The sequence below is a fragment of the Neolamprologus brichardi genome, chromosome 13 (assembly GCF_056152115.1).
Source record: "Neolamprologus brichardi isolate AB-2024 chromosome 13, ASM5615211v1, whole genome shotgun sequence".
NCBI classification, from domain to species: domain Eukaryota; kingdom Metazoa; phylum Chordata; class Actinopteri; order Cichliformes; family Cichlidae; genus Neolamprologus; species Neolamprologus brichardi.
The window spans coordinates 11,457,080-11,479,085 of NC_142116.1; the positions used below are offsets into that span (position 1 = coordinate 11,457,080).

Consider the following 22,006-nt stretch of genomic DNA (forward strand, 5'->3'; position numbering starts at 1 on the left):
TTAAATGAAGGGTTGTTATGGCTGTGTGTCAATTCACATAAGTCTTCAGTATGTGAAGAAATCCCCCTTTTCCTTATGCGTTTTTACTTAATCGGTGTAAGTCACTAATGTTTTGACACCGGCTGCTATGCTCTTTCTGTCATAATTTTTTTTGAAGAGGGGGGAAAAACATCTGGTTCCACATGTTTTATATTTTCTCCTACAAAAGCCATAACAGTTTAATAATAAGCTCTAACACTCTGCAGCATTTCAGCCGCCATCACTTTGCTTCCACATGTTCAAAGACGATGGTTGTCGCTTACTGTTAATACCTTCCCTTTCTCTGTCCTCCTCCTCCTCCTTCCGCCTGTCCCGTCACGTTACAGGAGCTGCTACCTCTTGTGCTGTCTTTCGAGCTCCCTGCAATCATGCAGTCTGACCCCAGCTCGCCCACTGTGCAGCACATCTCGCAGACCTACAACCTCACAGTCTCCTTCAAGCCCCCGACACGTCTCTATAGAGCCACAGGTGTTGTTCGCGGCTCACAGAATAATGCCAACGCAGTCAAGGTAAGAAGGATCTCACGGTTTAGAAGTGACTAATGGTCTGTGGCATTTGAGGGTTGTGTGAAACAGATGGTTAAGGCTTTTTGTTACTTATTAATAAGAAAATTATGGAGGGAAATGCACATTACAACTTTCCACAGAATAAAGCGATAAAAAAGTACGACATTTTAAAAGACATGAAATGCATGAAACCAGCAAATGCTTACATTTTATAGCCAGGAACCAGCAAATATTTAGCTGTTGACTCATTAGTCTGTTTTAAGCATTTCCTAATACTGCACCAGCTGTATTAATAATTTAAACTCTGTAACGTCACCTTTTTACTTTGTGGCAAAATTATGGAAAGGCCAAACAGCCCTTGTGTGTCCTGTAAAATATGCTTGAACTCTGACCTCTATACTTCTTCTCAGTCATTTCAGTTCTGTAATATTTTAGTGAATCCCCAACCATTTACGTGTTGAACCACACGCCAAAAAAAGGGTTTCCTGAGCCACGCGTTAAGGCCCACCAACACTTTCGGCATGCCTCACTTTTCTCATATAAACCACTTCATTACATTCGGCACCACAGGGGCAAGAGAGTGCTGAGAGATTTTTGGTCACTCAAACTGGACGGCTGCTAGTTTAGCTCTCCACTGCAGGGGATACTGTATCCCACTACTGTATCAGCAAGTCCACAAGCTCCCCTCGAATGAAACTGTACTTTAAATTAGTCTCTGAGTTTCTTGCAGTTTTTTTTCTGCTGCTTGTGTATGTTCGTAATCATACTGTATGTTTCCTATATATAAACATACAGAGATGTATTTCCTCAACAGGCATCTGGCTTAGGATAGTGCCAGGGAGGTTTCTCATAAATCTCTGTCAAACAAATCATAGCCACCATTCCCCCACCCCACTACCAAGCTTTAGTTAACAACTGGAGTTAATTTTAGTTTGCCAACAGTTGCGTTTTGCATATGTGCATTTCTGCGTTCATTTATTCATCAGTGCCAGTGCACTTTTATTTGGATTTGTATGCTCGTGTGCATTTGTGTGTTCCTATGTACAGCACATATGTTCATATGCAGAAACGTTGCCCTTGAGTTTGCGGTAGGTCTGAGGGGGTCAGTCAGGACTGGGAAGCATGCCAGATGAAAGCTGAGGGATCGAATATGTATGCTATGTTGTGTGGTGGCGTGAGACCCTTAGTGGTTTTGGCAATTCTTAAAGGTGCTCTATGGATTGTTGTCTTATGTTGGCCACAGTGTGCGGATTCCTGTAGAAGAGGGGAAATGACATACTTTACAAGGCCAAGTGATGGCTTGCAGAGACGGCAAAGAATGAGACTGTTAAGATGGCCAGCACAGTTAAAAAAAAAAAAAAGCAATATTTTCATTGGTTATATAGAAAACACTGGTGCTTTCTGAGAATTTAAGCAGCTTTGCTTTACTGCTCTGTTACAATTACTTTGTAATCTGGCCTGGATACTGCTTAAAATGAAATGTTGTTTTAGCCTCTTGTTCACTTATCTTTTTTCTTTTCAAGACTAACAATTCATCACATCTTTACTTTATTTAATATGCACTGTTTGCATATTTTTTAAAAAATGCAAATTGCTAGCTATAGTCTTGTATTCTTGGCAAAAATATTGTTCTCTTGCAACGAGGATGCATCCAAAATGAGATGCATTATTTAATATTGCTGCCTAAAAAGTTAAATCGATGAATGGATTTGCGTTTATTTAGAAGTTATCAAAGGCCACAGTCAAACATTTATTGGTGGTTCCTCATGAGAGGATTCACAGCTTCTCTAAGTGTCTTTGTATTATGGATTGAATACTAAACAGTAATTTGATAACTTGCTATCATAGACAGAATAGATTTTTTTTTTTTTTTGTAATGACTGCACTGAATATACACAAATGTTTCTGTACATAAGCTAATAGCACCAAGGCACATTCAAAATCCAAGCGGTACTTAACATCAACACATTAACACATGCTGAAGTTGGCTGCTTGGTTCATTGAGACTGTGGATGCCAACACTATGAAATGTACATTATTGAAGTATTAGTATAACCTATGAATTGCTCTGTATAATTTCACAGGTTGTCTCTGATCTAAATTTTGTGTGTGTGGTCCTCACCTTTCCTGCATGTGAAATAGGGAGGGCTGGATTGGCAACTACAAAGGAAAGTCAAGACAGCATTTTGGGTGCAATTTCAGGAGGACTCAAGTAGAAAGAGGAGCCATTCATAGGAAGACTAAGATGAAATCCATTAAAAGAGCTAAATCTCAAAGAATGATCAGATGGCTATCGTGCATAACAATTTACAGCAGGGAACATTTTGCTGCTTTTCAGTTGCCTCAGCAGTCATGCGAAGAGTTTTCACGGGACAATGTCCTGTTCAATGCTCAAAGAAATTGCAAAATACCCAAGAGCTACATCTGAGACGACGTGCCTCAGTTAGCATGTTCAGTGTTAAAGTTCTTGACAGTCCAATTAGGAAAAACGCTGAACAAGTATGGCTTATTTGGGAGGCTTGCCAAGAGAAAGCCTTTTCTCTTTAAAGAAAACATGGCAGTGCAGCTTAGGTTTGCAGCATTTTATCTGAACAAACAACAAGACTTCTGGAAGAATGTTCTTTGGACAGATGAGACGTGATCTCCAAAGTGGACATGTCTGACTAAAATGCAGAGCGCCACGTTTGATCAAAACCGGCTGGTCAACACAAACACGCCATACCGTCTGTCAAGGATTGTGGTGGAGGGGTGATGATTTGGGCTGGTTTTGCAGCTACAGGAACTGGGCACATTGCAGTCATCGAGTCAACCATGAACTCCCCTGTACAGCAGAGTATTCTAGAGTCAAATGTGAGGCCATCTGTCTGACGGCTAAAGCTTGGCTGAAATTGGGTCGTGCAACAGAGCAGTGATTCCAAGCACACCAAAAAATCTATATCAGAATGTCTGACATGTTGTGGCAGGACCTTTAGGATGGCTGTGAGTTAAAGAATATCTGTAAGCTGTGAACTGAAAAAGCACTGTAAAGAAGAGTGGGGCAAAGCTCATTGTTATTGTGTAAAGCATCCTTGAGTTTCTTGAATCATGGGATTTGCTCATTTTTGCACACGACTGCAGAGAATCCTGTGAAAAATGTTTTTTGTTTTTTTTTACTTTTAAATCTAATTGGTGATTATCCTGTGAGCTAAAATATGCTAAAATATATATTTTCTTTTGTAATCCCTGTTCAGAGAGGTACAGCTCTGCTACTGGAGCACCTGGCCGGTAGCCTGGCTAGCACTATCTCAGTGACCACCCACCTGGACATCGCACCGCAGCACCACCTCTTCATGAAGGGACGCAACGGCAGCAACATCAAGCACATCACCCAAAGGACGGGAGCTCAGATCCACTTCCCTGATCCCAACAGCCCCCAGAAGAAATCCACAGTCTACATTCAGGGCACCATCGAATCTGTGTGCTTGGCACGGCAGTACCTCATGGTATTCATCTTCAGTGTGTGTTTAATTTATTGACAACTGGAAAAAAAGAATGTTAAACTGCTAAGCCAGCCCCTTCCAACTTTGTTTTTGTGGTTAAGAGATGGCATTTGCGTTATATTCTTACATGTACAGATTCCACATACTGTGTGGTAGCTAGAATGGATGCCACTGTTTCATCAGTATCATCATGGTATGTGTGAATGATGCATGGGTTTTCAGATGTGAGTTAGGAAGCAAACCACGATTGCCTTGAGGGTTTTGAATAGCCTTGGGAGAGATTTGCTTGGCTCTAGTTGAGCTGCTGAAATCTCTGTCAGATAAACAAGAATCTGTAACCGACTCAAGGTTAGCACACATGGTTCATAGCTGCTACATACCTGCATGTAAGATGGACACAATTAGTTTGGCTTGACTTCTTTATGTCCTTTCTATGCCTTAAAAAGAAGAAGAAGAAGGTAATGGGTTGACCTGCTTTGTGTGGTAGATTCTAGTGGACTGGATATCAACCTGACTGTAATTCAAAGATTACGTTAAAGTTTGGACCAAAGATAGCACTTCATATTTAAATTTCACTTGGTTAAAATGCTCAGCGGTCATTCTTGTCTTGTTTCCCATGACCGCTGAGGCTACCCGAATCTTAAATTACTTAGGAGTATAATCAGAGGTCTGTTTCAGATATGTGTAAAAGTGATGGCTGTTTAATTACTGTTGGCTTCAGGCTTCGGCTGAGCTGGTGTGTATATGACATCTCAGCTGTAAACAGCTTTGGCTTTCTGTTTGGACATCCATAATGTGGGGCAGTAATTCTGCAAGAGCTGCCTTCTCTTTGTCTGCGGTCTCCCAGTTGGCCCCAAAGACATTTAGCAAATGCCAGAGTTGTTTCAGTGACCAAACATGACTTTCTTTTGGAATTGAAATGGGACACACAAGAAGGAGCTTCTTAAGTGTCTTACACTGGTGAAGAGTAAAGAATTAAAGAAAAAGATTAGTAAGAGATGAGATGGGGAAGAGAGGAGAAACAAAAAGCAATGAGTGGGAGACGATCGTAGAAATGAACAAAGGGCATGAAAAGGGCTAGGTGAGGTTCTGTAAACTAGATGCAGAATAGGCATACAGGAGTGGGAGAGGCCTCCTTCTCGTGGTAGTGCACTGTGTGATTTGGCTTCTCATAGCCAGACTATAGATTATAGCTCCAATCTCAAGCCCCGTCAGAGCCAGTCTGGCTCTGCTCTCTGCTGCTAATTACACCCACTCACAATAGGAGCACTGTCCAGCTCTCAGCCCAAAATATAGATGTCTGTGGTGCTTGTGGTGGTGATCATGCAAAACAGATTGCTGTTGGCGGAATTTCCCAAACTCAGTGTGGGATGAATCCAGCACTGAATCTTGTATTTATTGGTGTGACCAACTTGCTCTACAAATGGTATACTACTATTGAGAAACGGCTTGTATTACTGGAGCACCAGTGCAAACTTGCAAGCGTTTCAAAGTGATTGGTGTGCAGCTGACATAAGAAAATGAACGTTTATTACAAATATGTATTTATTTTGTCTTTGCTCCACAGGGCTGTTTGCCTCTGGTATTAATGTTTGACATTAAAGAGGATATTGAGGTGGAGCCCCAGTGTATCACAGCGCTAATGGAGCAGCTGGATGTCTTCATCAGTATCAAACCAAAGCCAAAACAGCCCAGCAAGGTATGACTTGAAGCCCACACTCACACGGCACGGAAAGTTGGGATTTCAGGCACTGGTACTGACTTGGCTTTGAGAAAGGCAATTTAGTCTTTAATCTACAGCTACTTCTATCCAAACCAAAATATTTTAACTGTTTCAATGGATTGTCACAAAGTGCTGAAACCTAATGACTTTAGTAAACCCCTGATCTTGCCTTGAGCATCATCATGTGGTTAATCTCTGTGGTTTCATGGCAGGAAATCCAAAGAATGGGTTTAAAACAGTTTCCAGCTTTAGAGGATGCATATTGTGTTTTTAAAGTGATCGCAATGAGCCATTTTTGTTTGGGGTTTTTTTTTTTTTTTTTTGGGGGGGGGGGGGGGGGGGGGACTCTTTGTATCCTCGATAGTCATATTAGCAGTATAGTGTTATCGCTCCATAAAGAACATAGAAACGGTTCCAAATGCTGCATCATCTATGGCTTATTAAGCTGGCTTTAGTCCATTTAGCTCACAGTCCACTTTTATAGATGTGCTTTCAAAGTAAACAAAGACCCACATCAAAATGAAGAATATTGTTATTAGCATCAGATTTACTTTGAATTTAGTGGCAGTTAGCAAATGTTTGCATGCAAACACATCATTTTTATTATAAGCTTAAATGACAAGCTCCTAGTGTTGTTTAAATTAAATAGTTATTTGTTTCCTTTTTTTAACTAGGAAAGATTGTGTATCCAGGATCATACTTTAACATTTCCACTGGCATTAAAAATCATATTTCTAGAGGATATATTTACACACACATTCATACAAGCAAGTTATTCTATGTGCTTTCTATCACATTCACACTCTGACGGCTGCATCGGGAGCAACCTTCAAATTAGGAGATGAACTGAACCACAGCAGCTCCTTAAATGTATCCCTTCAAAGTTTTGACTGTTGCATGTAAAAAGAACATAACAAGACACTGGCTAAAAAGTGATCAGTGGTTGGATAAAGTACAAGAAATGCACTCTGTGGAAAAATTAGCTCATTTTTTTGAGGACTAAAACAGGCACCCATAGGAAACTGGACCACATTTCTATAATATTATGAACATCGTAGACTAAAGAAAGTGCCCCATGTTATTAGTGTATTTATGTACAGTGTATTTATTCTGCTGTCAACTTTTAGTTACCAGGTTTTATACTTCTCAATTTTCTTCTTCTCAAAGAAAAAATAGGTTGGTTTTTTTTTTTGTTTTTAAAAGAAGCTAATTTTTCTTCTTTATGCATTTTACATTTGGGACTGTAATATGTACTTGACAGAGTAATGATTACTTTAGGAGGCAGTGTACAGACACAGTGTTGAGTGTCCTCCTCTGTAACACTAGCTGTGCACTCTGTATTGACTGTTACAGAGCTCCTACCAGGCAAAATAACCAAATAAGAGTAATGTATTTACTTAACTAAAGAGAGGAAATATTCCATCACAGCTGTTTGCTGCTCATATAGTTGCACACAGAGTAGATGTAGATTCTGAAGATGAAGCACACAGAAAAGAACCACTTGCTTACATGAATAAATGTTACACAGTGCCAGCATGTTACAGCAATGATAAAAAATTATAGCATAAAAATCCACCAAATATAAACTTTTATTTTTTTTAGCACTGTTGCTTCACAGCAAGAACGTTCTGAGTTTAGATCTCCTGGTTTGTTGGACTCTTTGTGTGGAGTTTGCATGTTCTCGCAGTGCCTGCGCGGGTTTCCTCCAGGTGCTCTGGTTTCCGTGCACAGTCCAAAGACACGCTTGTTAAATTAACTTGTTTTTCTAAGGTGGCCGTAGGTATTCGTGTGGGCATGTGGGGTTATCCTGTGATGGACTGGCAACCTGTACAGGGTGTAACTCATGCCTTGCCCTGTGGCAGCTTCAATGCACTCTACAACCCCCCACCCACCACCCACTGCAAACCTGAACTAATTAAATGAGTAACAAAGTGGATGAATGCCTTAACCTTCAGCCAGTCTCATAATTGATTCAAGCATCTGGCATATACTACACTCAGTTTCCACAGTGGTCTTATCTTAAGAAGTCACAACATGTATAATAGACTGCATTAAAAAAGCCAAACATCCAGTAAACATTAAAGTTTAGATGAAAATGTGTCCTTTTCTCCCATAGAAAAAGACAGCTGCTGTCCTACTTGTTCAAATGCAGCGTCAGAGAAGGGAAAAAAACGACTGCTAGAGAAACAAATAAGCCACTGTTCCATTTCAGTTACTTTCCATCAAATGACAGCATGACATTGAAGTAAATTATGGATTGCCTTGTCATATTTCATCACTGCTAAAACTTAGAAAGGGAAAAACTGGATCCCTGTACCAACACAGTGAAAGGTTTTGGCAAGTCGGCATCTGCCACAGCGGGGAATCGCAGTCTCTCCTCTGCACAGCCTGCCATGCATGTTTCATCTGCTGGACAGGGCCACTCTGTTTTTTTAGTAGGAAAAGCTGAAGCATAACAAAAAGTAAGTGGCTTCATTCTTGGTAAATTAGGTAGAAATTTGGAGTTAAGCTCAATGACCTTTAATTAAATGTAGCTTCTATTAGTGAAATCTGTTACTCAATCTTTGGCACGCCTTTTTTGTATATACAATTGATCTAATGTTTATAATAGTCTGCTGTTGTAGACGTAGTATTCCTAGTCATATTTCACTGTTTGGCCTCAACCTGACCTGCTCATCAAGGTGCCTACGTCCCACCCTGAGTCAGGGCTCAATGCCCAAACCAGACGGGCCTGCGGGGACCGGTGTGAAAGTGCCAGTATAAACACCGACCCAGCCCAGATCCTCTTAAGAACCCTTCACTTAAACATTTTAATGAGGTGACAGCAATAATCCAAAAGGCCAGTCCAAATGGGTGCCACAGCCTGTCTGCTTCAATCATTTTGGCAGTCCTGTAGAGGAGGGTGTGCACGTGTGTCAGGGATACTCACCGCTGATTGAAAAAAAAAATTCAGAAGCTCAATTTTGGCAAAATGCAAAAAGCCAGCACTTTGATTTATATTTGATGTTTGGTAAGATCGAATAAAGCAAGGTTTCCAGTCATTTCTTTCAATGATTCCAAATCTGATTGTGAATTTTGTGTTTTTCTGTTCTTTTTACAGTCTCTTATTTTCTTCTCTCATATCAGACAGATATGTTGATCAAGAAACACTGTCTCTCTCACTGTCTTTCCTCCCCCGTCTCCTTCTTTCTCCCACACTGCCTCAATGTTTATCCTTCTAATCTACCCTTAATTCCCTCTTCCTTCCTCACATTTTATGTTTGTCTTCTCCCTCAGCCTCCCTTTCACTCCCTATCTATGGTACCAACATTCCCTACCCTATCTCTCCCTTGCTCCTCCTCTTGCTTTTCTCTTCTGCCTCCTAGTTTCCTGTTTATTTCCATGTCCATCCCACTTGTTCCCGTTTTCACCGGTTTCTCATCGCCTCTTCCTTCTCTCTCGATCTCTCCCAGTCTGTGATAGTCAAGAGTGTGGAGAGGAATGCAGTCAACATGTACGAAGCCCGAAAATTCCTCTTGGGTCTCGAGAGCAATGGAGTGGTGTCTTCCTCACCCCCTGTGGCACTGAATGCCGGCACTAATGGTCCATCCCCATCTCTCATCTGCCCTGTTGGCCTGGACATCCTGGCCTCAGCTGGCCTGGGGCTGAGTAATCTTGGTAATGACAATGTTTAACGTGCTAAGAAATAATGCTAAATAATAAGATGTTACCTTTTATTTTGTGCACAAAATGCAACAGATTAAATTGTATCATGATAGAAGAACTAATATCTTCATGAATCAGTGTCATTCCCAAGCGTGTAACACAGAGTAGTCTCTTTTAGAATAATTTTCATTGGTTTACTGAATTGAAAAACACAATCCCCCTTTACATAAATCACAGCTGGTGACTCACTGCATCTCTATATGACCTTTACAGTAGGAGCTGTGTGGACGCAAGTCCAAATCTGCACATCTTTGATCAGTCAGCCATCAGAAAATAACCTCGGTACACATGTAGTTGCAGCACTTTGAATGATTTATGAGATTATGAATCACAGGATGATGAACGGTTCTTATCGCGTAGGAGTTTGTCTGCAGCGCTGACCTCAACATCTGAGCCCAACAGAGTCCAGAACTGTTGAGATTAGGGGACATTTTTGTTTCCATGGATGACTTTATATATTGTATAACAAATCTTTAGTCCCAGTTATCAGATTTTTGCATTCTTCTGATAAAAAATTTGGAGATTCAGTCCGTTTAAAAAACAAACAAAAAAAAAACATGGAATTTAGGACATGATTTATATATCAGAGGCAGTCGGAAAGGCAGATAGGATAAGCTGACAGGAAGTGGCTCATTCCTGTAAGCACTAGCTGGCAGTAGATCTGTTGCAATTTATCTGTTGGAAATTTAAATATAAATGCAGTATGTCAAATGGTAACCACAGCAAATCTGCATTATATAACTGGAATGTGTTTATTTTCTCCTACCACTGACTTGGACCATATGTGATAGTCAAGATGTTGAGTATGTATTTGTGCTGAGAATTTTCTGTGATAATGGGTTTATTTTTGTTATAATTTTGGAAAACCTAGCACAAATGTTTTAGCATATCTTCTGTTAGTTTTGATGAGCATGTGTTCAGTTTATGATTGGATTGTCCCCCCAGAAAATGAGATTGGCTGCAAAAAAGCTCAGTGTGCCAGGAGAATGCCCGTACAGTAGAAATCTTTTTTTTGCTGTTTCATTTAAACTCGGGGGCCCCGGGTGAAGCTGTGGACGGCCACATCCTGACCTTTAGTAATTGCTACATGCTTTTCTTCTTCAGATTACAGACCAGTGTGCCAGAAGAATCCCTGGCCTTATTCCTGGAGCCAAAGTAGCCCCTTGTTAAAGCCACAGACCTGCTTCTTTCTGTTTTCATACACTGCGTTTGGGTTAAGACACCAAGCACCACATTGTTGGTGTTCTCGATACCATAGTTTTATTGGGTATGAGGACACACTAGACGTGTACTTATGCATCCATGACCTTGTAGAAATTTAAGAAATTCTTGCTCTCATTTGCTGTTGGGTTGATGGCAGTTTGATGGAATTCCAGTTAAATAGCTGGAAGACCAAGATTTTTTTTTCTTAGTGCAACTTATGATTAGCTTGAAAAATGCACTTTGCCGGGACCACCACTGATCTATTCATATACTGTCTTCTCCTTTCTTTCCTAATTTCTTTTGGTTACCCTTTAGGCTTCCTGGGTGCAACAGCATCACACTCTCTCCCCAATTCTGCTGCCCCAAACGCTGTGCTGAACAGCTTAAACTCCTCCATGAGCCCTCTGCAGACCCCAAGCCCCAGTAACCCCACTCCTTCCCCCTCCCTCTGGCCAAGTTCACTCACCAGCACCCAAGGTTTGTATATAGTATTGCCAGTAGCTCTTATGGTAAATCTGTATTTAATTTATTTATTTTTTTATTCACAAATTATGTGTCTTGATGCATGCTTGATGTGAAAGAGTGAGACATTTGTAAGGATTTTAATCTTTATTTTAATTTTGGTAATTCAGGTAATGTATAACATGATAAAAAGCCCTATAACATTTTTCTTATTACTTTGATATTTTGGAAACTTAAGGCTTCTCGTCCCAGCTGATGCTGCATCCTGCCACTCAGGCCACCCTGAGCAGCATCCTGCTGTCCGGTGTGCCGAGTTATACACCGAACACACCATCTCCTCCACCTGGCCTCGCCCCCATAGACAAGCAGCCCAACGGGGTCCCTGAGTGCACCCTGAATGGACATGTCAAGGTTGGGCCCTTACCAACTTTATATTGTATCACCTCGCTCTACGTTTTGAATGACTGTGATAATAATTATTTTTTATTTTTTGTGTGGGCATGCACATGTATAGCACTCTGGCTCCGTGTATGGGAGGATAACAACGGCGTCAATTGCAGAAAATGTCTTGAGTCCAGCTCCATGTGACTCAGTCCAGGAAGCCAGTGGCCACAGTCCATCAGAACCACGGTCAAGCAAGTCCAGCCCGGACGAAGGTATTTCTCAAATCATTGCAGAGTGTCCTTGTCACTGAACACGTGTGATTTGTGGCTGCATCCATGCTTTCACATTTACACCTAACTCAGACATTACCGTCTTAATACTGCAGCAGATATTGAGTCTCATCAGAGCAGGCAAAGTTTTTCCAATTACATATTGTCCAATTTTGGTGTTACTGTTGGTTTCGGATCAGATCCAAGCACTCCTGGCTATTTTCCTCTGGCATCATTAAGACATTTTCACCCAGTGATCTCCTGCTTATTGTTTATTTCCTCTCAGACTATTCTCAATAAACACTTGAGATGGAGTAAGTAACACATCATTAGAGTCACATTTCTTCACCATTGTTTAAACAGTTTGAACTTCACAAGGTCCTTTTGACCATGTGTACCTAAATGCATTGAGTTGCTGTTATGTGATACAAGTAACAAGCAACTGAAGAGGTGTACCTAACAAAGTGGCGTATGACTGTGTACTATATAAAATGGCTATTGAGAATAATATACGATTAATTCTCTCTGCCAAGGAGGTCATGTGATTGGTTTGGTTTGTCTCAAGTTAACGCCGCTCTCCCCCAACCCCTCCCTGAGCCTGGTTCTTCCAGGGGTTTCTTCCTATTAAAGGGGAGTTTTTCCTTCCCACTGTTACTAAGTGCTTGCTCAAAGGCAGCCACCTGGGTTTTGGGGTTTTCTTAATGTAAAGGCCTGGAGGTGACACAAAAAAAAATAGAAAAGTTATGTACAGATTTTTATGAACATTTTTCATTTGTATCTTCACCGTTTTTAATTAAAACATTTAACTTGGCTAGAAAGTCATTTTGAAAGTGTTCACTTATTCACAATTGTTCACGTTTTGTGGCGAGTCATTTATAATAAACAAAGTCTTATGATTTATGTGTTGTTACAGCCTTGGACTGACAAAATGTTTGAGCTGTTAAAAGTTTCAGCTCAGGTTTGTTGGACCTTAGCTTTGCAGACTTAACATAAATGTCCAAATCAGGATTTTCCACTTGAGATTTATGTAACCCTTAAACCCACTTTGAGGAAAATACCTTTATTGTACCCACGTTTTACTTCTCTATACTGTCCTCCTAACCTCATACGCTTTCTGACTACATTCACTGGAGTGGAGACAGATTAACTGCTGGTCTCCTCGCGGTTCAGAAAGGCCCTCGTTTCCTCTGTGTCTTACACTCGCGGTTTTCCCCTCAAACCTTCACTCTCACGCGTCTCGTTTTTCCCCGCTGTTTTTAAAGTTTGTCCTCCCCCGACGTGGTGTGTCCAGTTAAGTTTTCCTCTCCCTCCCTTACCACCTCCTGTGTCCCAGAATGTGTTTGCGCTGGCTTGCCTCGTACAACTTAACTCCGCTGTGTCAGTTGAAGGTGTCTGGGGATATTGTTCAAACATTAAACCCCAGAGAACTTCGTTTAAGTGGCTGACATCATATTATTTTACAGTATGCGACCCCTGTATACTCACACGTGCACATCCTGTTGCACAGAGTAGGTCCTTGTTGGGTTAAAAGCAGAGAAGCGGATGAAAAAGCACTATAATCACAGCTGGTGTGTTTTTAATTAATCTAGAATTCAAGTGAGACCTGTCACACTTGAATGCATGCACACATGCAGTACATATGCTCACAGGCTAAACATACTCACTCATACTGAATGACCCAGTCACTTCTGAGTGCAGGCTGTGTTATGGTATAAATTGAAATTGATGAAACCTAAGGTATTACAGCTATTGTTGTCATTATGTGTATTTTGTCTGCACAGAAAAAAGAGAATATTCACAATTTGTCCATGTTTATTCCTTCAGGCTCTGACACATTTGTAGAAGTGGGCATGCCCAGAAGCCCCTCGCACTCCGCTAATGGAAGTGAGTTGAAACAGATGCTGGCGTCATGTAAGACATCATCAGGAAAACGACAGGCTGTGGAGCTCCTGCAGGGCACCAAGAACTCCCATCTACAGTATGTCTGAATCATTTATGACTTCTGTTGTTACTTTTTAGCATCTCTCCCAAAATCTTTTACAGATCATGCTCCTAAAGTTTGATAGTATTCTTTAAATATTGTTCTTTACAGATATTAAGATAAGCCCAGAAACAATGGGATGATTTTTATTTTTAAACAATAATAATGCATAAAGTCACTGACTATCCCAAACTGGAGCAACCAGCTGTGGTACATTATACACATTATACTGGACAGCATTGTTATTATGATGGCTAACTCTATGTTTATAATAATCCCAGTACATCAGCTGTTTTTGCAATAGTGCAGTGGGATCCATCAACTTTCCCTTGTTTTTTTCCGTATAGATGCTCTGACAGTTGTGATGTTAATATCAAACATGGCCAAAGTTTGAAATAATGAGGTCTGCAAATGTGCAAGTAATGCCCTTTGAGCTGAAAGCTCAGGCTTCAGACTGTTTTAACTGCTTAGCTGTTTAGCGGTTTGGCTCTGTTTGATGTCAGTCAGAAGAGATATCTTTAACATGGTTATCTCAAGTGCACAGCTCTGGCTGTGTGAGCACAGAAACCCCGCCCAGCTGATCTTCATATTTTTTGTTTGAGAGGCACAGCCAGTCAGAAGAAAGTTGCATGAAAGGGAGCGTTGTGTGTTGAATTGTGATTCATGCAAAATTACTCGAGTCCAAAAACTGTACTCTGCTGCTACAAATTCGAATATACATCAGCATTCATGAGAGCGAGCACTTTTCCACGAGTAGCTGCTAGACACGACTCGGTTTCAGTCGTTTTCTATTAGAATTGAGTCAGGCACCTTATGTGACTGAGGTTGTAATAGCAAAGTCACATGATGTCATTTGTATGCGACACAAACGTAATAGAATAATGGAGGCCGTTGAGGCTCAGCCGCTTTTTGTTAGACCGCTGTGTTGTTGTTGTTTTTTTTGTATAGCCATTTCCCTCATTGTCCAGTTTCAAAATTGTCCTCGGATCACTTAGAACCCCGGCTGAGTAAGTACTAAAAAAGTACCTGGTGCCAAAAATAGAAAATCCTTAAAACCGAGGCAAGTCGAGCTGAGTAGATACTAGTGGAAAAGGGATAATGGAGATGCTAGTTACTAAAGGCCCTCTTTAACAGCCTGAGTGATCACGTCAGCAAATGATGAGCTGAAGAAAGGTTATTTACTGATACAGTGCCTGTTTTAATTCCAACAGTTCTGACTGTCTCCTCTCGGACACGGAGTCCAGCTCATCAGACAGTCCTGTGGCAGATAAGAGGGCACCGGGGAGTGAGCGGGCAGCTGAAAGGGCAGCACAACAGAACGAGAGGGAGAGAATCCGATTGGCACCTCAGACCTCCTTTGCCAACATGCAGGTACACACACACACACACACACACACACACACACACACACACACACACACACACACACACACACACACACACACACACACACACACACACACACACAGAGCTAACATGGAAAGAGAGGTCGTGGCTTTATTGGCTTTAACCATTTGTTGAATTTTACAGGCTTTTGACTATGAACAGAAAAAGCTACTGGCAACTAAAGGTGAGTTGACATTGTTGTGCCATCAAATAGTGCAATCAGTGTCATTAGCAGTGTGACATATAATTTAGTCCCCTGAAAAAAAATCTTAATTTCTTTAGCCACAAAAACATCTTAACACTAAATATTATTTGGTGTCCCAATAATTCTTTTATAGAAACCTATTTGCATCACTGCTTTTCTGTATCACACAGCTATGTTGAAGAAGCCAGTAGTGACTGAGGTGCGCACTCCGACCAACACCTGGAGTGGTCTGGGCTTCTCAAAGTCCATGCCAGCTGAGACTATCAAGGAGCTAAGGAGAGCCAATCACGTCTCATACAAACCCAGCATGAGTACGACATACGAGGTCAGACATAAATGAAAGTGTTTAACTTTCATTATCGTGATCAATATGTTCAATATCTTAGCATTTACTGATATTGTGTATATTATAAGAAACATTATTTGCCTGACTGTTGTTTTAGTCGACAGACGTTTGTGCTCTGTATTGGGATGTACAGAATTCAGTCTAAACTTGTTTCTTTTTGGTCCTCAGGGTTCCCCACTGTCGTTGTCTCGATCCAGCAGCCGGGAAGGCGTGGGGAACGGGAGTGACTCTGACAACTGGCGTGAGAGGAACGGCACCAGCAACGGCCTAGCAAGCCATACAGAGTTCGCCTCAGCCGTCAGCAGCCCAAAGAGGAAACAGAACAAATCCGGTCAGTAAATTTTTGTTGTTTTTGTCTTCAAATAATGATGCTGATTAACAATGAAATGAAAGAGAACAAGATAAAGATACAAACCACATTTAAAATGTCATTGTGAGCACTCTTGCCTCTGAATTTGATGGTTTTGCTTGTAAGAGTAATCAGTTACCTACTCAATATAGCACTCAGGGTTGGCACGTTAGATAAAGTCTAGTGAAGCTGCCAGTCTAGTTAATCTGCAGAACAGATGGTCTCAGTCAAAATGGTCCAAATGTTCATCTCTTTAAGCTAAACATTGTTTCATTACCTGACTGAATGAAAGAAATGTCTCTTTTTAAACTGTCGTGTAGCTGCAGAACATTTCCTCAGCAGCAGCAACTACATGGACTCTATTTCATCAGTAACGGGCACAAACGGCTGCAGCCTGAATTCGTCTCTGAAAGGCTCAGACCTGCCCGAGCTTTTCAGCAAACTGGGCTTGGGGAAGTACACGGACGTCTTCCAGCAACAAGAGGTAATCCTGATTCTGAACCAACTTTTTTTTCGCGCAAGCTTTCATCGTCTTCCCTGGTTTAACTGTAAGGATGGAAGTGTGGGTGTGCCAGACCATTACTTCTGTCCAAAGTGAAATATCCCTGTCATTATTTGTTGTTGCTACGTTACATTCATAGTTCCCCCTGTAATTAATTTTTCCTTAACAAGCTGTGGAATTGCATTCGTACATCAAATATTGCTGCTTGCATGGCAGGGAGGATATTATGTACATGACCATTAGTCTTGACATTTATGTTTGAAGATCTTTTCTAGATTAAGGTTGTTAAACTGGCTCGTTGCTGCTTCTAGATTGACCTCCAGACATTCCTGACACTCACAGACCAGGACCTGAAGGAACTGGGAATCACCACCTTTGGTGCCCGTAGGAAAATGCTGCTCGCTATCTCGGGTATGGAAAAAAATTTTTTATCTTTCGTTGCCTCTGTGCTGTCAGCTGCATGACACTGCAAATAAAACATTTGCATAACATTTGCATAACAACGCAGAGATACCCGCGTTGGTCTTTTCCTGTGCCGATAATCACTTGTACCAGCACAAGCTTCATTCTGCCAGCTCACCTTTGCTGAAGGCAGTTTCATTAATGGGTTTTTTTATGTTTATTGTTTTGTCGGAGTGGATCCCAGCAGTCCAAAAGATAAATAATAAGTTCATATCTCAAAGTTCATAGGTGGTTCTTGTTGTCAGCATGCCAGAATAGAAGTTAAACTGGTCAAATTTCTGAGAGGACATGCTGCAGTAATTTGCAGCAGCAGCAATAAATGGGATTCAAGCAAATTCTTCTCTGATGAGTGTTTCGGTATTTTTCCAGCTGCTCCAGCTGCCTGTCTCATGCTGATGCAGACTCTTCCCTGTTGTTACACTTGATCTAATGTGAATGTGGTGGGCGTCACACTTCATTACTGACATTATAATAGCCTGCACGAGTTAATCGTGTCTGTGTTGGGATCATGAGCTTCCTGTCATGGTTATTGTTTAAATGTTCAGTTCACAAACGTCTGACCAGAGTCAGGGTTGACAGCGAGGGCAATGAGGGGAAATGTCGAGGTCAGCACTATGATTATTAAGGAAGCAGAGGGATCCAAGGCCAGGATCGGTTTTGCTGCCTGTCGCCTCAGCCAAGTCGAGGTCAACTTTCATCTCCGCTGACCGACTCTAGAGCTTGAAAACTGCATATTGCGCATCTCTGTCTGTCTTTCTGTGTTTTTGCTTCTCATAAAAAGATAGAATACCAGTCAAGGCAATCCAGGTTTTAACTTCCTGCTGGTGTGCCAGTAAAAAGAGCTGCTGGAGCGAGCTGCCTGTCTCCAGTAATCATACTGAAGGTTTATGCTGGCACCGACAGACTGCGGCTATCATATGAATAACTGAGAGATGCCAGGGTGTTCTTGACACATTTTTATGAAATCATTTTGTCCAAACTGCTGTGTAAAAACAGATGGACACAAAGAGGGGTTTTGTTGATCTGAGCAATTCTGTAGTGCTTTGAATCCAATTTTCTTGTCACTGTAGATCAGTGAAGGTTGCAGAGACATGGCAACATTCTCCACGGTTATATTTATTTTTACTTTGATTTGCTGCAATTCCCATCGCAACAATGGAAGTTACCCCACATTAAACACTATGTTTGTATCACCTTTGCTGCTCCTGATGTTTTGCGGTTATCTTTTTTTTTTTTTTTTTTCCTGCCCACAGAACTAAACAAGAATCGGAGGAAACTATTTGAGCCACCCATCAGGTCCTCCTTCCTGGAAGGGGGGGCAAGCGGCCGCCTCTCCCGCCAGTTTCACGCTGAGATGGCCAGCGTCAGTGGGCGATGGTAGGCGCCTCCAGAGCTCCAGTCAGCGGAGAACCGTCCATAAAGAAGACCAGAGTCCAGCATCTTAGAGTGGCGTCTAGGTTTCAGTGGTTGTTTACCCTTTTTCAGCTTCAGCTGAATTGAGACTGTTCGCAAAGTTGCATTGCCATATAGCGCATTTATAAATACTTTTTTTTTTAAAAGCCATAGTTTTACCTGAAGTGCCAACAACAACAAAAAAGGGATTTCTCAGATACATGAAGTTCAGTGTTATTGCCTTATAAATCCACTAGTCTCTTGTTGAGCATTTATATATGAAGGGTGTGGTTTTGGTTCTGTCCAGTATTTCTGTCCACTTTTTGTTCAAGGGAACAGGCAGAATGATTAGTACATCATTTTACACATTGGTACTACCTGCATTTGTATTATGCTCTTGTATCAGTGACATGCACTTTAATAATACTAGATTTTTGCCTGTGAGAGCCTTATTCCTTAGATTGAAATGAAACTATGCATTTTTTTATTGACTTAAAGCACAGATGCATTTTCTACCAAGCCAAAAGTAAGCACTTAACCAGTGACATTAGCACAGCACCAAATGAAGTAATAATAGGTCAGCGCACCTAAGCGGTGACTTGATCAACTTTAACACATAAACCAAAGTAAATCTCATTGTGACCTTTGACTCCTTCAGTGTTTCGATTGGTGGACATTCCTCCGAGATCAGTGTTTGTGTTGAGCATCGGTTTCTCTTTCTAGACGAGACAAAAATAAGTATTTTGTATTCATTTTGCATTATGATTTTATTTTTTAGTTTTTATTACCATCTTAGGCAAATGAGTGGAATGTTTATTGGTAATCGGTTTACATATGTATTTTTTTATATTTTCATGAATGAGCGTCTATGATTATTTTTTTTTGTTTTTTGTAATTAGTTTGCTTGTAAGTTTTAGTTTTACTTCCTGCCCTTTAGTCTCTGGAGCCATAGCATGGCTGTGCCATTAGACAGCAGCAGAGATGTGAGACAGTTAGGCAAAGCTTTGTAGGCCTCTTTGATTGTGTCAACAGGCAATTTTCTGTGGTTTTTCTTCTCTGTTTATAGTACTTGGTCTTTTGTTTTATCTTTTTTGCCAGTCATGGCCTCTCTGTGGCCCCTTCCATGCGCCTTAAATCTTCCAATCTGGTCTACTGTGCATCTGAAACTTTTTTTATCTTTCTGTTAGCTTAGAGTTTCAGCTAGAGCAAGGAGAGGAGGCCTGTTAACAGAACAAGGCCTTGCCTTTAATAGTGAAACGTGCCAATATCCATAACTCGTTTTTTCAGCAGGAAGAAATTTCATTAAGAACACTAATATTTTGTTCTGACCTTACTTTCCAGATAGGAAGTGCCATCACACAAAGAACCAGTTTTCCCACAGCCAACATGGGCTCATATGAATAGTTCTGCGAGACACAAATAGAGAACTAAAGTCACCAGAAGGACTGCGAGATCTAAGATGAAAACAAATAAAAATCTGGTATTTTCTACTATCAGTCATGTAATCTAATATCCCCAAAACCTGGTTAAGCAGTGTTTAATAAAGTAACAGAATTATGCATGCAGCGGCAGTGTTTATCACCAGAGCTTGTGTTTGCTCTGTAGCCCTGGATTATGTTCAGTCATGTGTTTTTTGAAAAGGAAAACATCCTTTTTTCCAGCAGTTCATTAACTTTGGATAACTCAAATGTTTTTTGTGTAATGTTCTTAAAATATGTCTGAGCATTTAAACTACAAGAACATCCATCTTCCAATGATGGGAGCGTTTTTTTCAAGTGCAATTCAAAGCCTCTTTGTGAAGTCATTTTTCCTTTTTGTTTATATTTGCAGTACAGTAGGTTTAAAAGCTAAGACTGAGTAATATTCTTAGTTTAAATGAACAAGACCTGTATAAACTCTTAAAGTATGTACAAGACACTTCTGAAAAATTATCACTGCAAGTGCGTAAACGTTTATCTCAGCAGATTTAATTATGACAGACAGCAGCAGCAATCCTCGTATCGTTTCAAAGAAGTTGATCATTTATCACTTTTTTGTTTTAATTTACAGCGATTTAACACCCTCATTTTTAACCACTTTTCCGTCCTATCTCGCATCCTATCCTATCTGACTTGAGCCATTCTCAATGTGGTTGTCAAGTTAGTAACACTACACTAAGTGATATTCTGACATGGTTGCTTATGCAAACCAGGTAAATTCTTGTTTTTGTTTTGTTTTTGTTTTGTTTTTTGAAGTCTTAAAGAAGATGAAGAAGGCTAAAGCTTAATGTAGAAAGGGATTCTTTATTCTACAAGGAAACCCGGAGCTGCTTTTGCTCCACATGGTACTACATTAAAAAGAAAATAGATAAATAATGTTGAGCACTGATTCTCCCAGTGCTGTGACTCGTGTTCCTGCCTAGCAGACATTTGTTTTCATCCTTCACTTTTTTTTGGATGTGTTTGCTCGGAGGGCAATAGAGGTTCTTGTCTCATCAAGTGAATGTTTCAAATTTATATATATTGCCTTGATGATGCGTGTTATTGCAGCTTGATCACAGATCAGTAAAGGGACTCACCAAGTCAAAAGGTTTACTGCTAGCTTGCCTAGTCTTTGCCCTTGATTGAATAGTTTCACAATTATGTCTTTGATTTGTTGTATTAGTCATATTAATATTCCCAAAGGGATTTATTTGAAGGAATCTTTGTACTGCAATCAAATGGTACATTTATAATGTAAATGTAAACCACTAAGGAAATGATGTATAACATAACTTTTGTACAACTTTTCATTTTTACAGTCATTGTTTTTGCGTGAGGAACGTACAATTCTGCACCATATTCCAGAGATGGATTCGTGCATGAACATTGCCATGTGGTCAACGCTCTGTTCACTGTGGCATCTGTTGATGCTGTTGTTATTCTAACTGTATTGTAGTACAGATATAAACTTTTCAGAGAATCTGTCAAGCAGGCAAAAAAAATGTTTGTTCGAACATTCAAATGATATTATGAAGGTAATAAATGTATGCAAACAAAAGCGCCTTTTGGTTTTGTTTCCCACATAAGACAGAAATGTCGAGTTTTGAAACTTTCTCAAGTCTGAAGCTACCAGGCTGTCCAGGCGCACAGTATCAGTGCAGTATTTCTAGAAAAGGGCTGTTAAACATGCAGCCCGAGGGCCAGAATCGACCTTGCAAAGACTCCAATCCAGCACACTGGAAGGCTTTAGGAAAAAAATTTGACTTTTAACTGTATTTTGATAAATTGTAAAACTTTTCCTGCTGATGGAGAGTTCCTCACAGCCATTCATACTAAACCAAAGTAATTAACTAATAAATAAACAAATTACAGAAAGATTCCTGTTTTTGTTTTTTGTTTTTTTTAAATCAACTATAGACGTCTGTGAAGGTTCTCAGTCATCCAGGTCATCGTAGTCAAAGGAGCTTGCAAAGAAAAGCGTCTGGACTTCTTTAAGTTACTTGAAGACGTTTCACCTCTCATCCGAGAAGCTTCTTCAGAACTGAAGAACTGAAGAAGCTTCTTGGATGAGAGGTGAAACGTCTTCAAGTAACTTAAAGAAGTCCAGACGCTTTTCTTTGCAAGCTCCTTTGATCAACTATAGACGTTTGAGT

General features: G+C 40.5%; 1 protein-coding gene across 1 annotated transcript in view; it reads left to right on the forward strand.

Annotated features, from left to right (window-relative positions):
- Positions 1-21,411, forward strand: part of LOC102798301 (protein bicaudal C homolog 1-like) — a 58,612-nt gene extending 37,201 nt beyond the window's left edge. The window contains exons 7-21 of the mRNA XM_006783686.2: positions 366-548; positions 3,776-4,027; positions 5,592-5,723; positions 9,200-9,404; positions 10,971-11,132; positions 11,356-11,528; positions 11,632-11,773; positions 13,595-13,748; positions 14,963-15,122; positions 15,282-15,321; positions 15,513-15,667; positions 15,857-16,019; positions 16,358-16,521; positions 16,851-16,950; positions 18,255-21,411. Coding sequence (XP_006783749.1) covers positions 366-548; positions 3,776-4,027; positions 5,592-5,723; positions 9,200-9,404; positions 10,971-11,132; positions 11,356-11,528; positions 11,632-11,773; positions 13,595-13,748; positions 14,963-15,122; positions 15,282-15,321; positions 15,513-15,667; positions 15,857-16,019; positions 16,358-16,521; positions 16,851-16,950; positions 18,255-18,382 — 2,313 coding nt within the window. The 3' untranslated portion in view covers positions 18,383-21,411. The remainder of the gene's footprint in view (positions 1-365; positions 549-3,775; positions 4,028-5,591; positions 5,724-9,199; positions 9,405-10,970; positions 11,133-11,355; positions 11,529-11,631; positions 11,774-13,594; positions 13,749-14,962; positions 15,123-15,281; positions 15,322-15,512; positions 15,668-15,856; positions 16,020-16,357; positions 16,522-16,850; positions 16,951-18,254) is intronic.
- The last annotated feature ends 595 nt before the right edge of the window (positions 21,412-22,006 follow it).